The sequence below is a fragment of the Stigmatopora argus genome, chromosome 6 (assembly GCF_051989625.1).
Source record: "Stigmatopora argus isolate UIUO_Sarg chromosome 6, RoL_Sarg_1.0, whole genome shotgun sequence".
In the NCBI taxonomy this organism is placed as follows: domain Eukaryota; kingdom Metazoa; phylum Chordata; class Actinopteri; order Syngnathiformes; family Syngnathidae; genus Stigmatopora; species Stigmatopora argus.
Genome location: NC_135392.1, coordinates 9074112 through 9091211, shown reverse-complemented (window position 1 = coordinate 9091211; position 17100 = coordinate 9074112). Strand labels below are relative to the sequence as shown.

The 17100-nt window shown below is 38.1% G+C and overlaps 1 protein-coding gene across 3 annotated transcripts in view; it reads left to right on the top strand.

Moving 5' to 3' along the window:
- cdh4 (cadherin 4, type 1, R-cadherin (retinal)) overlaps window positions 1-17100 on the top strand; it is a 193505-nt gene that overhangs the window by 151851 nt on the left and 24554 nt on the right. For all 3 annotated transcript variants that reach the window (XM_077603427.1, XM_077603428.1, XM_077603426.1), the window contains 3 exons: window positions 3910-4065; window positions 9153-9297; window positions 14998-15170. In XM_077603427.1, coding sequence (XP_077459553.1) covers window positions 3910-4065; window positions 9153-9297; window positions 14998-15170 — 474 coding nt within the window. The remainder of the gene's footprint in view (window positions 1-3909; window positions 4066-9152; window positions 9298-14997; window positions 15171-17100) is intronic.

Below are 17100 nucleotides of genomic sequence, written 5' to 3'. Positions count from 1 at the left end.
GCTATCACTACTGTGTATAGGTTCCTTTTCCCTCTTATTTTATCTTTAGAAACCTGCAGGATGTGTTTCATGTATCCTAATCGCATTTGAAATGAACAACATAGTAGATCAAATCTCCAAGCTACATGACCAAAGTGTGTAAACTCACAGTTTCACATCATTATGTTCCATTAGCCCACACTAGACCGCAATACTCTAATGCATTAGGTGCCACATTTTCCCCTCAATGACCATATGGATGAAATATTTTTGCTCTCTGAAAGCATTGTACTATTAAAAAAAATAACAGAATTAACAAAATTAGTTTGATGGAATTTCGCGTCGTTTTCTTTAAGGGTCTTTATGCAGGGTCAGATCAATCAAAGGAAAATTGGACAAAATGAACATTCATAGCCACCTGAAGGTGTAGTGCAATGGTTCTTAACCTGGGTTCGATGAGTCGGTCTCAGGGATTCGGTGGAGCCTCTGACGCGGAGGTTAAGTCACATTGACTCATCATGTCTATTCACGATAACATGCCCCGCTTGACCATTACTGGCTGCAGATGATCACGTGACATTGCTTGGCCAATCAGTGCTGCGAGGAGGTGGCAGTGTGAGTGATTGTTTGTCTCTCTGTGCGCCCTATGGCGACTGGCGACCAGTCTTGGGGGTAGTCTGCCTTTCGCCCGAGGTCAGCTGGGATAGGCTCCAGCAAGTCCCGCAACCCTTACGAAGATGTGCGGTTCGGAAGATGGATGAATGAACATTCGTATTACATTAATTAGGCAGCAATTCGTTATGCTCAGTGAATATCTCGCCGTGACTCCGTCCTGTGTAACCCCCAGGAGCTTTACAGAACAATAAATTTTCTTCTAATCTTTCCTAACGCCTTACTGCGTTCACTTCCTCTGCCTTTATCCCTCCATCCATTGCAATTTTTCTTCTCACGCTGATAGCTTGTCCCAGAGGATCCCAGTGGTTGTCAGTAATCAAGGAAATCACTCTCAAAGAGCTACAAATAGGTCACTTATCTGATGTCTGGTCTGATCTGAGGAAGACAGACATCAAGTTAAGTCCCTTACATCTGCCTTTCTCCGCTATTTTTTTTTTGGTGTGATTAGTAGCCAGTCACTCCACCGGGAGCAACTCGAATAAAAAAGAGAACTCGAGATGGATGGTGGTGATAGAATGGAAGAAAGGCAGTGCTTGGGGAGAAGAAGAAAAAAATCCCATCTTTTGTCATTAGCATTCTATTCTAATAGTTCAATTGCAGACTTGTCACTCATGGGATTCCCTGGATCCAGAGAAGTCATGCTTTTTCATTTATTCCATTCATTCCTATAAATTCTCCTTATTAAGATACAGCATAAAATGTGACATGTGATCTCAGGCGACCGTAATGTGGAATGTCAAGCAGGCTTGGCAGAAGAGTTCAGGTGGCAGGTCAGGACTGTTACGTCAACATGCCAACTACGCTGGGGATACTTTAGAATTCAAGCAACGTGCAATGACAAGTAACTCTGTGCATAGTCAAAGGGAAAAAATAATTTTGAACTATTGTAGTGAGAATGTTTCTTTTTTGGGGCTACATATTGTAACTTAGAGGTCAACCTTGAAACATAGGATGTCCCAAAATTTAAAAGCAAATATGTAAAATTATTGACGCTAGCCCAATGAAAGCTGAGATTTGAGGTGTTGAATATCAGGTGTTTTATTCATTGAAATTTGAAAGAAAATGAATCAAGATTTGTAAATTTGGTGTCAAATTTTATTTGAGTTGAATATGTGCATGTCTCTCTCTTTTTGCAAATCTGTTTGCCAATAGTGACATGCTTTGCATTATCTTTGATGTCTGCATTCAAGCGAGTTGCAAGACTTAAAATGGCACTTCTAAACCAGGAAAGAGAAAAATATTCATTTATTCATTTTTCGCAACACAGTAGGTAGAGAGACACCCTGAATCAGTTGCCAGCCAATTGCGGGGAAAGATATGAAATATTAAATATGATGTTTACTTAAATCTTGTAAAAAATGTGTTGTTATTTCAGCAAGAATTACCTAAAATATGGCCTGTAAAATGAATGACACCCAATGCAATGAATGGACTTTCATTTATTTTCCCCCTGACCTTCTGAAACAAAATGTTCTATTGGAGTTCAAAATTATTCAAATTGTTGTTACACTTAATGCCTGTGATGGATTAGCAGTTAGATTGTTAAAAACATATATAATCAGTAGCATCGAAGCATACAGAGATGACATACAGCATATGCAGCCCTTGTTGACAGGACTTGGTGCTATGATTGATAGACAGTGTACTTTACATTACACCTGGCCCTGGATTGGTGTTCCAGTGAGGAGAGAATGCTGTAACCTGTAAAAGGTTTTCATCAAAGTTCTGCTCTGTGGCTGTGAAGACAACTGTGGAAATTAAAGGAGAGGGTATCATGTTCAAACAGAGAGATGTTTTATGCAGAAGCTGCCGTCAAACTTGAACGGATGAAGTCATTTCATTTTCATGCATGATCTGCAGCCTCACAGACCAAGGAAATTGCATAGGAGAGGAAGAGAAAGATAGAGAGAAAAAAAACCCATTCAAGCTTTCACTTTCCAATCTGTGATTATTCCCTTTGAATTGTAGCCAAAATAATGGGCCAGAGGAATTCAATAGTTCAAAACAAACTCAAAAATAAATCATTCTTGTTTGTAAAAAAAAAATCTTTTTGTAGCCCAAAACGTCTGAAATGTTTTACTCCTTTCCTACATGTTTTGAATCAATTCAATAAGAACAGGAATGAGTCAGAGGCTAAAATCTGAAAATTGAAAGGAAATTATCCGCTCACTATACCGTAAAATAAAATGATGTGCTATCCAGATATAAGTACTGCATATATTTTTTTATTACTTAAATGTTTTTTATGAAACATAACTACATACATTGTGCGTGGATTTCTTTTGACCTTTACTGTTATTGTTGTTTAATGCATTTCATTCACTGGTTTTAGTAGAAACAGATGCAGAGGTGAGAATGTTTCATCAGTAACTGTAAATTCAATCTTGACACATTAGGTACGGTGACTCAAATGTCTTATTGGACCACAATGAAAATCAATGCCACTCACTGAAAGAAGTGATAAAAATCCTTCTCCTTTTTTTAACAAGGCTTCGAGTATTGATATTTTTATTGTAGAACCAAATACTAAATACAATATCCTGAAGCATCTCCAAAAGTTAAATAAAGAAAATGACACCTGAATTGCAGTGTGAGACTATGCTTGAGACAAATGGGGTGGTTCTTGGCAATTTGACACCATGCTGTTAAGCTATCATTCTGTAAAAGTAAGGCATCCTCAACCTTACAAAATAGAAAATAAAAAATGTGTGTGTGTATATATATATATATATATATATATATATATATATATATATATATATATATATATATATATATATATTCAGTACAACACTTTCTAACAATGGTGGCAATTAATTTTGTTTGTTTTTTCAATTTACACTTTCATAATTACATTACAGTATTTATTTCTAATCAGACATTGGCTTTATCATCATCATTGACTCGTCAAAAGCCTAATTGTCATCATACCAGCTGCGTATGACGAAATTTCATTTCTAGTACTTTTTTTTCATATTAAGGTCTCTCTTCCTGCTGATATTTGGTTACTGCCAGTTGATTTGATTCAATTTTAAGTCACCCTGTGTTGATTTTGAGTTATGTCCGATTCATTTTTAGACATATCTGGGGGACTTTGTGTTGATTTGGGGGCATTCCTAGAGCCACTTCTCGTCGATTTTGCATCACCTCCTGTAGAGGCAAAGTCAGGCAAATCCACCAATGCACCATCCATCAGTGCCTCCTGCAAACAGAACAATGCCCTCGTTTGATTTTCCTATCTGACTCTTTCCACAGATTCGCTCAGACCAGGACAAAGATGTTGGCATTCGCTACAGCATCACTGGCGCAGGTGCTGATCAGCCCCCCAGTGGCATTTACAACATTGACCCCGTCAGCGGCAACATGTTTGTCACACAGCCCCTGGACAGAGAGGAGCGAGCCTCCTTCCATGTAAGGGAATAAATAGTCTTTTCTGTCAGACTGACTTTTCCTCTCAAACTGATATAGTCAGCTAATTATCATCAGTGGAAATGTCACCCCACATTTAGTCTCCTGTCTGTATTTCATTCCATCATTAATGTCCATACACAGAAAAACAAAGCTACAAGACAGGGGCACATTTGCAGGACTTAATAACATATAAATTGTTTAGTATTTATTTCATACATTTGAAAATGGCTGCTAACCCTCCCAGTGAAAATGGACTGGATGTCCAGCGCTGTCAATTGCACGCATAAGCGTTCACTGCCAGTCTGACCAGTCATATGGACTGGGCAGACTGGCAGTGAACGCTAATGCGTGTAATTCACAGGTGTCTATCACTGTCACTGTGTTAAATTGCTTCATTAGTGTAGTAGGACACAAAGTTAGGGGGCGTCAGATTTAACTGTTTGGCCATTAATAATGCACTTGGAAATCGAGAAAAATAAGTCAGTGTATATGGTATTGTCGGTGGTGGCGTGTTTTTTTGTGTGCCTAATTTAGGTGCAGTCAGCGTGGGATCGATTCCACGGGTGGCACTTTGAGAACACCACTCTTTGAGAATAACTGCTCTAAGGGCTTAGTGATGGGCTATGATTGTCGTGTATTTGTTTATGGCATAAGCAGTCGAGGTCCTACCTGCGTTTTCTCCCCCACTCGTTGAATTTCTCCCTTTCACCTTTGCTAACAGCTGCCCTGTTATACAAGGCACACTTACACAGAGCCGCAACCTCCCATTGAGCACTCAACCCCGCCTATGCCAATGGCAGCTTTCTGGTAACCCTTCATGCTACCTGCAGGGTTCTGCATTACATACCCCCATGAAATGGTGACAAATAATCGCCCACTCCAAAACAGCTTTGTGCATGTGTGAATTACCATGAGAGAGATCCTTTAGCAATGGGTCATTGGTCAGTATACACACATTGCAGGTTTCACTACATATCGCCAAAGAGCGGTGCAGCTCCATTCAAGGTGTGCTCGAGAATCATATCTGTGGTACCTGTGTGCCTGTCAGCATGATAGATGGCCATGCTGCTGTTAGAAATAATTCAAACCCATGCGCCTGTCTCAGAGGAGCGATGGAATAAAGGAGAGTTGATCACTCCAACAGCTCTGTCAACTGTAGACGGCAGTGTGCGCATAAGGCTCATGCCGTTTGAACAAATCTTGAGAGAATTGGCTTCTTGATTAAAGTGTCTTGTACTTTCCAGGGTATTTCCATACTCTTTTAAAAGTAGTTCCATGTCGCCTTATGGGTTTTGGGACAGTGAACTAACTCGTGTGTTTGTCGACTGTCACGGGTTCTATCATGACACACAACAAGCGAACTGGGATCAATAACACAGCGAGATTATTGGTCTCAGGAAAGAATAGTCGCCCTGTATTTATACAATACACTGTCTGTTCAGAAGAGAGCGGTTTAGGCTGAAGAGTCTTCAACTTGAATGGGGCTCCTAATTAGACTTGTGTGGACTCATGCTGCTTGTGATGTGATGTATGATTTAGGGTTAGAGAACGTTGCAAGCGATTGGCCCAGGGGAAATTTATCCCGTCTCTCGCATTCCAACTTGACAGCAAGTTCCGAGCAGAGCTGAGCTCTTATAGGGCAAACTTTGCTTGTTAGTTCGCAACTCGCATGAAAAGAGAGAAGAGCCTGCTGTTTTTGACAGACTAGAGCCATGGGGAAGTAAAGATAGTGGATCATCGTCTGTGCTTTAAGCTTGGTGGGCCAAAGCTCCTCTGAGTCAGCAAAACTGCAAAAATGACATTTAGTTCTTCATGCTTGGTTGAGTTGTAGCAACACACATTTTTTTTTATATCGAAGGAAAGAACACCAAAAGGTAAATCCAATGGATGTATAACACAAGTATCAAGCCCAGATTTGGACCAACACATCAGGAAAAAAGATCAAGCGTATCCACTTCATGTTTCACACTAAATTCAAATTTATGTAACATTTCCATAGGCCTCAATGAAAGATCCAGGGGTAGAGAAATTATTTAGCGCACACTGAATGTTTTAATGTTACGGAGAACTCTGTGACAGTCTGTGAAACCACAATTACATGTACTACTTATACGTATCTGCTCTAAAACCCCATCCGTTTTTTTTTTGCCAAACACTAAGCATCCACTCACATGAAAGAGACGTGAGGAAAATAAACATCCCTATCACCCTCATAACCCTTAACCACCACTAATACTCCCTTTTCACAGTTCCTAAACAAAGATAAGCTAACTTTTGTTTATTATTCTGAAGAAAAATCAATGACCTTGAGAGGAGAAAACAGTTTCTTCTCTCTTGTTTCCTGTTTCTTCTTTAAAGGGTGACCCTAAACTAGGATTACTTTGCACAGCTCTTGAAGTGGTAAAAGGTTTTCAACACAATAAAACTAAATAAGAACAGCATCCTGGGTCTCAAAATAGAAGTCTAAAGTACTCACAAAAGCCCTCTTCAGACTTGCGATGATGTCTGGTATGATACTGGTATTTACACAACACATTATGTGTAAACGCAATTTTCCAACTCAGCTGATTTGGACATCAGCCAGAACATTTCCTGCTTGTAACCGAGTCTCAAATCCAGTACATTGCTTTGTGTTATTTCCACTCCTTTTTTTACTATAGGACAAAATAATACTTGAGAATTAGTAAACGATAACTTCACTGATCTTAGGGCTTAAGAACAGACGTGGGGTTCATGGTGTAGTTTTTTAATAATCTGCGAAACATGTTCTCATGAAAATGTAACAACAATTTTCAGATAAAGTTTAGCATTATATTATCCTCCTCACTATAACTTACACGAGCATAATGTAAACACTCAATATTTCTGGAAAACAAGCCGTATAGACACATGCACATCAGAGAAAAACAGTTAAAGGTGCGTCTGTGTATTTTTTTAAAGAGCAAATATAAGATGGATTTTTCCTCAAGTGTATGGTCCTCTTATACCAAGCTGGTTTTCTAGAATATCGATGTTATTTCACACATGCTTTTGCAATCCTTACAAATGCATTTATTCCTTCGGGCTTACAGCTCACATTTACATTTCTTCCACCAGACAGAGAAAAGACATACTACACTTTACCATCTCCAGGGCAAATTCCGAAGATGACACAAGCCACGAGGACTGACGCATAAATGCTGAATAACAGACATTTAATACTCAAGCAACACAGATGAAGTAGAGACAGTCAGAAAGGAATGAATACAACAAAAAAGTCACACATCTAGTAGTATGACATATTCACTGTTGATAAAACTGATTAGGTGGTTTTGTTGTTGTTTCTGCTGTGGTACAGCCAAGAGAGGCCTATTATGTTTTTAGGGGTCATCAAGAAGGCTCCCTCATCAGCATTAGTATTCTGTCTCTGTTTCAAAGATTGGGTCAGCAACTTTTTTGTAGCAAGAAATAGTTTCAAAATGTTCCATATACTTGCTCGAGGTGCACGGTTCTCTAAAGAAAAACCTTCAGCTGAGCTCTAATGGCATTTTTCAGCCTCCAGCATTTCCCTCTCGGTGACAATTTGTACTATGCCATGCATGTTTGGACATCAGCCAGAACATTTCCTGCTTGTAACAGTCAATGTTATTAAGAGTTTCGTTATGTCTTAAGGTTTTGAAAACTTTGCAGTGGTGATGAATTTTCCCCCAAAATTGGGTACATGATGAATCCTAAAGAGGATTCTTTTGAAATGTGTTATTGCCAACAAAGTAGAGTGACTACATTAGATTTGCACACTAAGGTCTTATGTAGTGCAATGTACCTTTTCTAACAACTGCACCTCAACGTCCTCGACTATTTCATTATTTCTTTTGTTGATACAAGTAGAAAGAGTTTGCTATCTTCTTCACTCGACTCTCTAGAACACTTCCTTTAAACGTCCTTGATATACGGCAGGATTAGTTGGTTCCCAATAGGAAATGGGTTCTTCAACTAACAATGACACTTTTCTTGTTCACTTCTTGATACCCTTCAATAACTGTTTATTGGCAGTTGTAGGGATGTTTTGTCTCAATGTGCTCAAGTAGTCTTGAAGGTTTCAAGGGTTTGTTATCTTAGCACAGCAAAGTTCACAAAGCAGCTAAGTTAGGGAGGAATTTTCTCATTTTTCTTTGCTGCAAATGCAGCTTTCTTTTTGCAACCAGGCAGTGACGAAGAGCCTAATATAATTATTGGAGAAAAATGGGTGAGTGCCTCAAAGGCCGCTCTAAATCGAGGGTTCTTCCCTTCCCTTGCTTGCGTGGGTTTGTCTGGGCGCTCCGTTTTTTTTGCCAAATCATTAAAGGTAGGCTGTTTACAGTGTATCCTCGTCTGGATATGCGGTACACAAGATAAATGAATCATTTTGTCTTTGGGGATTCCTGTTTTAATGCACTCTAATTTGCAGACACATTAAAGCCAAACATAACACTTCTATGGCTAATCATATGCAGCCACAGTAAATTGGTTAAATCGTTCAGGGAACAGTTATTTTATGTAATGAGCATTTCTGCTAAGGACTTGAATTTCTAGTTGAATTAAATTAAGAGGAATGGGTTTCACAGCAAAGTTAGTTACTGTGTGGCTATTGCAGACATGAATTCTTGTCAGATATTATTGGTGAGGATGGGAAAGAAGCAAGTGTGTGAAAGGAGCCCTAAAGATTAGGGCAAATCATGTGAATGATTACCTTTGTCACATCAGTCCACGCATAATCCCTCCGATTTCTATATACCACCACCATGCGTGTGCACACTGTATGTGAGTTTCAACAAATTCATACATGACATTTCTATTATATATGCCACGTTGATTTGTATTCCCTACACTTTGTTTATTGACGTGGAATCGACAAAAGCGATACAGAAAGCATTAGCCAATTAAAAGAAGCTGTCGATTAACAAGTCAAAGTTGGAGTGAGAACATGGCACGCATGGTTTCAGTTCAGTGAATCCCCCAGTGGTCTGCTGTCACAGACTGTTGAGGGATGACTGAGAATTGTTTCTGTTCATGTTTAAGTTTGGAATTCTATTGATGGCATCTTTGTTTGTTTGCATGTGTATTCACAGCTGCGAGCCCATGCCGTGGACATGAATGGCAATCAAGTGGAGAACCCAATTGATTTGTATATTTACGTGATTGACATGAATGATAATAGGCCTGAGTATAAGAATCAGGTCTACAATGGCTCTGTGGCTGAAGGATCCAAACCAGGTAAGATCTGATTGCCGTGTCCTTGGCCAGAACTTTAAAAAAAAAGGTTAACTCAGAGGTTGTATTTGAAAAATGAGCACATTCAGGCTTTTAAATATTTTACCATGTCCTCGTATCACCAGAATAGTGGTGAAAACCCAAAATCAAAGGGCTTTTGACTTTATGACTCCACAATGATCGACGTTTAATCCAATTGAATTGCATGTATATCACGTCAATGGGAGTGACAAATATATAAAGATTGCGTGATTCTTTGGAAATTTGGGAAAATACGGTTTAAAGATGTGCTTTTGGGTTCGTTTTTTTTTCAATTTTCAAACTCTGTTAGCCTATTTACTTCAAACTGGGAACTTAAAAGCGCTGCCTGTTTTTATTGACAGCAACTGTGTTTCAAATGTAATTTGTGATGCCAGCAAACAGGATCTAATTGCATGGTAGTTCTTTTGGCTGCGCCACTCATTAATTTGCGCTTTATGAATTCTTAAAATTACTTGATGAAACTAGAAGGTTATTTGGTTTGAGAACACATTTCTTTCTTCCAAAGTCAATTTATTTTGGTTCAGAAAATGGACTAAAATAACTGCTTTTTGTTTGTTTGTTTTTTGGACAGACAAATGATGGACTTGGTAAATTGGTAGAAATACAATCGATTCATTCAATTCAGTAGTGGTCGCGTTAACATCTCAAAACCTTTAAAAAGGTATGATGTTTTATGATATTTGGCGTCTGTTTGTTTTATACTTTAAACATGCATTTACTATCTATAAACGTTCCAAACCATGGAGAGATCAAGTACTTCCTCTAGCATTAGGGACCACAGCAAGTGGTCAGTACCAAGCTAAACGCGAGAGCAGAATTTTTAAGTAGATTTCTCGTCTCGACTGGACAAACTCTTGTTCTAACAATCGGACCCGGAGGACCAATGTTTGTTTCCTCAGCGTTCAGTTATTGTTCTCTTGCAAAGTTTAACCTCAAGGGAATGTGTAAACAATATGGAAAGGCTTCGTGTGTGTGTATGTGTGGGGGTTGCTTCTCAGTAGAGAGTGGATCTATATACAGAAAACCTAATTAGAGAGAGCAACCAGACATTTCTTTTTTCATTTTATCATTGCCACGCTTGCTGCTTTGTTCAAAATGAGAAAAAGGGATTTTGTGTTGCAAGTGAAAGCATTTTCAATGAATGTGTTTTTTTATCATAATAATCATAACATGTTTTTTTTAAATAGGTACTTCAGTCCATTCCTACAAAGTCAGGCTTTGACTATCTGATGTGTTAAAACCTTGTTTTGTGTGTTTTTCCTTCCCTAATTGATTCAATTTAAGTAAGAAATAAGGTTGATGACCACATAAGAAAAAAATGATCAGATGTAATTTACTTCCGGATAGAATACTATTTACTTCATAAACATTATGTTAACAAATGAACACTGTGGAGGTAAACCTTAAGTTAAGTTGTCTATTTTAGTAACACATTGAAAACAGTTGTCATCTCTTAAGAAAAAAATAAGTGCTTCTTGTTTTTCTTTTATCCTCTATTGAAACAAACTAGTCTCGTTCATACTATTATGTTCTTCTTCAATATTTAATGGGTACATGAGGACATGAGTCACCTCAAAGTATTTGTCCATTTAAAATGTTGCGATTATAGGATAATTCTCACATCAAAACATAAATATGCTGCCATTGGAAAAACATACGTTAAGCATCAAGCAACACATATTTTCTGAAATATTACATTCATTTCTTACTAAAGAGAAGATACAGAAGTATACTAGCAATATCACTGGCTTGTGCATCTGCAAACACACTTATCACAGGTTCAGTGAAGCACCACAACACATGCCCCAAACTAATGTAGCATGAAAGCCACCACCGAGATTTCCAGGGAACCATTACTGTCACCAGATGTTGAGGAAAATACAATATTTTGTGTTAGCTGGTTTGAGGGAGGCAAACATTAGAAAAGATTCATTCGAGCCAGCTTTATTCATCACATTGTGTCATCGCAACACTGCCATCAGTAGTGACGGTTATGTACTGTACGTATATAAGTAAAGTGTGAAATTTCGGTATACATCTATTTTTGTCTACTTTAGAGTACGTAAAATCACTGATTTTCAATATTTGAGGGAACCTGAATCAAAAATCTCACTTAAAAATGAAGGTACATATTCTTAAATGGGTTTGAGTTGATTATTTTATCCAAAAAAGGATTCTCATTTGTCACACAAAATGTCAAGGGTTAATAAAACCCATGATCTCAAATGTTTCCATTTTAAATGTGCATATATTTTTCATCAACTATTGTTAATCAATGCTAACATGGGACATATTTTGAAAAATGCATCTAAATGCATTTAAAGCGTTGCATCTTGCGAGATATTACACGATGATCAATTATCAAAACAAATGAGTAGCATTTTTCTTTGTTAATTACTCATTGTACTACACGTTGCAAAATGCAAGATATGAGGGTCACCCTGCTATTTAGTTATTCTTATAATGAATTTTGCAATTGGCTGGCAACCACTTGAGAGTGTACCCCACTTACTGCCCGCTTCTCTACGTTAGGCTCCAGCCCTTGTGAGGATAGGAGGTACGGAAAATGAATGAATGAATAATGACAAAGTAATTATTAGTAATTATATTGTGCTTTGAATAGCAGACACATTTGGTGCAAGGTGTGAAAATTGTGGAGGATGTTGAGGGCGGTCACCGCAGTAATTATGATAACAGCGAGAAAGTATAGGTGTTAATTAAGAAGGCATACAATCTACTCCATTGAATAAAAGATTATATCTTTGACCAAAATGTATTCTGAACGCTGACATTCTACGATATTTCCAAGTGTTAGAATTTGTATTCAAATTTCAGCATTTACATGTGCTGGTATTTTGTGACAACAAGATGAGACAGAAACACTGTAATCTTCGCCGATGCCATTGAGCAACTGTTTTTTTTGTAATCAGTTGTTGCACAACCCTTGATTGGAATGAAAAACTATTCAAAGCATTCCATGCCGAAAATTGTTTGGCTTTTTCCCCAAACAAGTGTAATCTTGCAATCATGTAAATCCATCCTTCGAAACATAGAGGTGATCTTTTTCTTCATGGTTGCAACCAATCAGCATTCTTTTAGAATGTGGAGAGAGAAACTACAGGTTTGGGCTTTGTTTCAATTAACCGTAATGTAGAAACGAGGAAGTAAAATGTACTATATTTTTCTTTGCAAAATCTGCCATATAATACTGAACTCTCTTCAAGTTTGAAGTATTTTTCTAAGAATGTTGTTATGACTCATTGTTTCCAAAAGATTCACTTTTTTAGCACTTTCTCTTAACTTCCTTCCCTCCTAAACCCCAATTTCTACTTCTCCAATATTCAAGTTATTGTACTCTTGTAATCGTCCATCGCTGCTTGCTTTTTCATTGCCTTTCTTCCATTTTTTTACTGCTGGGAAATCCCATAACTTTCCTACCTACCAGCTTTCCTCCTCTTATTTTTCAATCTTTTCTTTTAATCTGGAAAATGAAGTTGACTCTAGCTGACGAGGTTGAAGCAGCTCATGAAGCTCAACTGATGAAGTTGGGTCACATGGGCAAAATTACCAATAATATTTGCATTGGCCATCAGGAAAAATGTTCAGCTTCAATAATTTTGGAGAAAAAGCAATTAAGGCGATATTAGTATTCAAATTAAAGAATTAAATGGGTTGAGAGATTAACCCTTTTGGTCATGGCGGTCAACATTGGATATGAGATGGGACTATCATGAATCCTCCTCATTATATTGAAAAGTAATCCAGCCAAAATGTGAAGAGGCCAATAATATTTTTAAAGAAAATATGGGTTTTTTTTCTCTCTTCTTTTGTCATTCACTCAACCATCAACTTTTTTTTCTTTCTGAATATGACTGATTCTGCTTTCTAACTTAATGAGGTTTGAAATGGATTTCTTGGCCACAATTACACTCTCACTGGAAAGATTACGCTTAGAAGCAATTATGGGCACACCTGTAGCGGTTAACTTTTCTTTGACTTTGACAGTCTTGACAAGTGCATTTTCTATACATATTTTTGCATAATACATGATAGCCTCTCTAATAGAAAAGCAATTACTTTAACTGTGCAACTGTAATGTCTGGATTCTAAAAGAAAACTGGTTCAACCTTTCAGTCACTTGTTGAAATATGTACTGTATGTCTCGTATAAATGAATGCATGTAAGGAATGATTATTAATGCATTAATACAATCCATTTGGATTGGGAAGGCTCACATCATTCCTTTGTTCACAATCAAATTTCAATTCTGCTTTATTCGGCCCTCAGAGAAAAATAGAGTTTGCATATCTCTGATTTAGTGAAATATGCTGTGTTCTTACTTCAAATCCCGCTCGACAAATTCCTGCTTTTGGAATACTAAACGATTCCAAACAAGAAAAGAATAGCCTGATGATTTTGAGTGAATGAGCAATTACTTTTGCATCAGGACAACACACCGATTGAATGAGTTAAAGAAATGAGAGCATAAAAGTGCTTAAAAGTAGAAAGAAAAGTGTCATAAATTTGGAGCCCTTTCACTGCCTATTTAATCTTTGCCAATAAAACAAACAGCATTTAATCAATATTCTAACCTAGTTGATGTTTTATCATTCAAATGGCGCATTTCCCCTCTGTTGCACAGTCAAGCTATCTCACTCAAGTATCCTCGGACTTGGTCCCAGTTTTTACACTGCCCCCCCTTTTTGGAACGCTTGTTGTTTACTCTCAGCAGTGACAGCAGCCGGCAAATGGCAGCCTGATGCAAAGTGACATTTTCCCAGAACAGTGCCAGAGAGTCTAGGTAATCTCTCCTTGTTCTAGCGCGATGTGTTTCTAATTGCCTGGTCACAGCAGAGGACCAATTCACAAGCACGTGTAGATCAATAATTGCCCTCAGGAAGGCTGCAGAAGCAAAAGTCCCCTCACAGGAAAAACGTGTAGGTACACACATGAGGTCTAAAGCCATTCCAATTATGCTTATGATAATAAAATGAGCCGTCGTTATTTACCAACTGAACGCCGTGTGATTCTATCTCATCTGAGGAGTCTGATTAAATCCCTACAGTCTAGATTTCCTAAACCGTGAACCAAGGAAACTGTGCGCCTGTAATGAGGTGAATAACAAAACCTACATGCACACCTTATCACCTCTGTGATATCTGTGTTAAATTGCAGTGTTTATTTTATCAGCGAGAAAAAAAAAATCTGCTAAGCGCATCGGAGCATTAAGAGTCGCCACGCAGGCAGTGGCGTTTGAAGTAATGGATGTTGGGAACGGGGCATGAATATGCGCTGCTCATTACTAAATAGACTTTGGAAAGGTGGGAATTTGTTCCACTTTATATCTAGCCTATGAACAGAGGACAAAGCTACACTGTTTGAGATAGGAGGTTTTTTTTTGGTGCTTCGTATTAGCACCCACTCTAAATAACACAGTATGTCAGTGCAATTTCCAAAGTCTGATTGACTTCTTGCAAGGTTTCTCAATGAATTTGCTCCTCTTTGATATTTTGCCCACATACATTTATGACAGTTTTAAGTAGCAAACTGACTGAGTTCTTCTTTTTTGATGTACTCTGACAAGTGGCATATGCCTGCGTTAGGGATTGACTATTTTTCTGAACGTTCTCGGTGTTTACGACATGATCTTTTTCTCAACAGGCTCCTCTGTTATGCAAGTGACAGCCAGTGACTCGGATGACTCCACCACAGCTAATGGTATGGTTCGCTACCGCATCCTCTCGCAGTCCCCCCACAGCCCCATTCCCAACATGTTCACCATCAACAGCGAGACTGGGGATATTGTCACAGTTGCAGCTGGCCTGGACAGAGAGGTGCGTGTCACACTCAACTGGTACCATGACCAAGACTTTTAACACAATTTTCCATGCTGAAATGATACAAAAAATTACAAACTTAAGACATTCATAGCAAATTTGGTACCGTATTTTCGGACTCTCTCAGGGTTCATCCATGTTACTCGCTGCAAGAAGCGTAATGAAAATCTAAATGGCAAATCTCAGGAACATTTAAACTCGTAATGACAGTAATTTCATCTCATAACTTGCTTGGGCGAGTTTACAGCAGACATAAAAGCACTATTGATTGTATCTCATAATGTTTATATTCTGAGAAATCCCACTCGTCCCTCTCAGCACTAAACCTAGAGAGGCAACACATTTGAAATTAAGAGGATTTAATATTTTAAAGTAAGCACGTTTAGAAAAAAAATGCAGTTAAAAGTGAAGAACAAAGCTTGAATTTAATCAACAAAACATCTCATCTCAAAGCTTATTCCTTGTCCAGTGTTGGCATACATTTTTTGGAACAATATTCGCGCCGAGTGAACATTTTTGGCCATAAAAAAGATAACTCAATGCCACTGAGCATTTCTGCTTCTTCCGTCAAGCTCGTTAACACAAACAACTTCTATCACAAGGGCATATTTGCACACACATCTTCACACGCAATGAACGTGAGAAGATGAATGCTAGTTTTACACTCCATCTATGCAATGAGAAAGGCTCCATCTTGCCTACTTTTTGTGTGAACCACGCACATCATCCAGACACCTTTTGCAGTATATCCGCTTCATTGCTTACTCTCGCGTTTAAAATTTTCTTCATCCACCATGGTAGTGTTTAATTGGAATATTCATGTGCTAATTAACAGGTGCAGCAATTTCTCTTATCCTAAGGAGCTAGGGGTTACACGGGGTTTAGCCTAGTTTATCGCTTCCCCTGGCACATTACTAAACACCAATTATTGTAATAAGCATTTCCAACAATAACCTCCCTTAGCCTCTCTCCTCTTAACCTGAATGCCTGCCTCCGCATGTTCCTTTCAACAGGCTTACAATAAGTGTTCCACTTTGTTTGTGGTCGTCACACCACCGCACTGTATGATGACTTTTTACATTTGAAATCATATCGAGTTAGGCTTTTCCGTTTTTTCTCTCTCTATTAAGCACCCAGGAGAGAAATGCTGCGGAAATTCTATTTTGAAAAAAATGATTGGTTAAATGTCAAGGTGACTTCAACCGTTCCTAATCTTATTATATGTTATACTGGGCTTACTTTCATTTGGCACAAAAAGTGTAAAAATATGACAATGTTTAAGGTCAAAGAAACCTTACAAAGCATATTCTGGGCCATTGCACAGTAATTAATGTCTATCATGATCCATTCCTATTTTATTTATATTGTTAATAATAGAGGGACGTAATGAACCAATAGCAATTTACAACGAATATCCAAGGTCGTTGTATCCAGGTCTTCTGGCCATTCTCTAAGCTCAAGACTAGAATGTGTCAATTTACTAGAATTAATATCAAATTAGATATGAACTTAATGTACAGGTTAGCACTTCTATTCAAAGTGAAAATGTGCTTCTGAAAGGGTAAAATACAATAGTCACAGTGCTGAAAGTGTCATCCATTTTCAATCAAAGTGCTGTCTCTGTGTTTGGGGCTACATACAAACTAGGAGTCACAAGTGTATCATGTAAATTTTATCATTTACATGCAAAAATGTTGCTGTAAGATTATTGCTAATATTTGGCATGGAGGGGAAAAAAACCTAAGCGGCTTATGAGTGCGTTTGAGATGTGAAATATTGAGTAATGCAGACTTTATTTTATTTCACGCTGTCTACTGTCATTATTTTTAGACGTAATAAAAGCACTGGCTTTTACTCGTTTCCCACCGTTGTTCTAATGAAGCTAAGCATGCTTTCACGAGACGTTCCTTTGTCTTGACCACTGTCT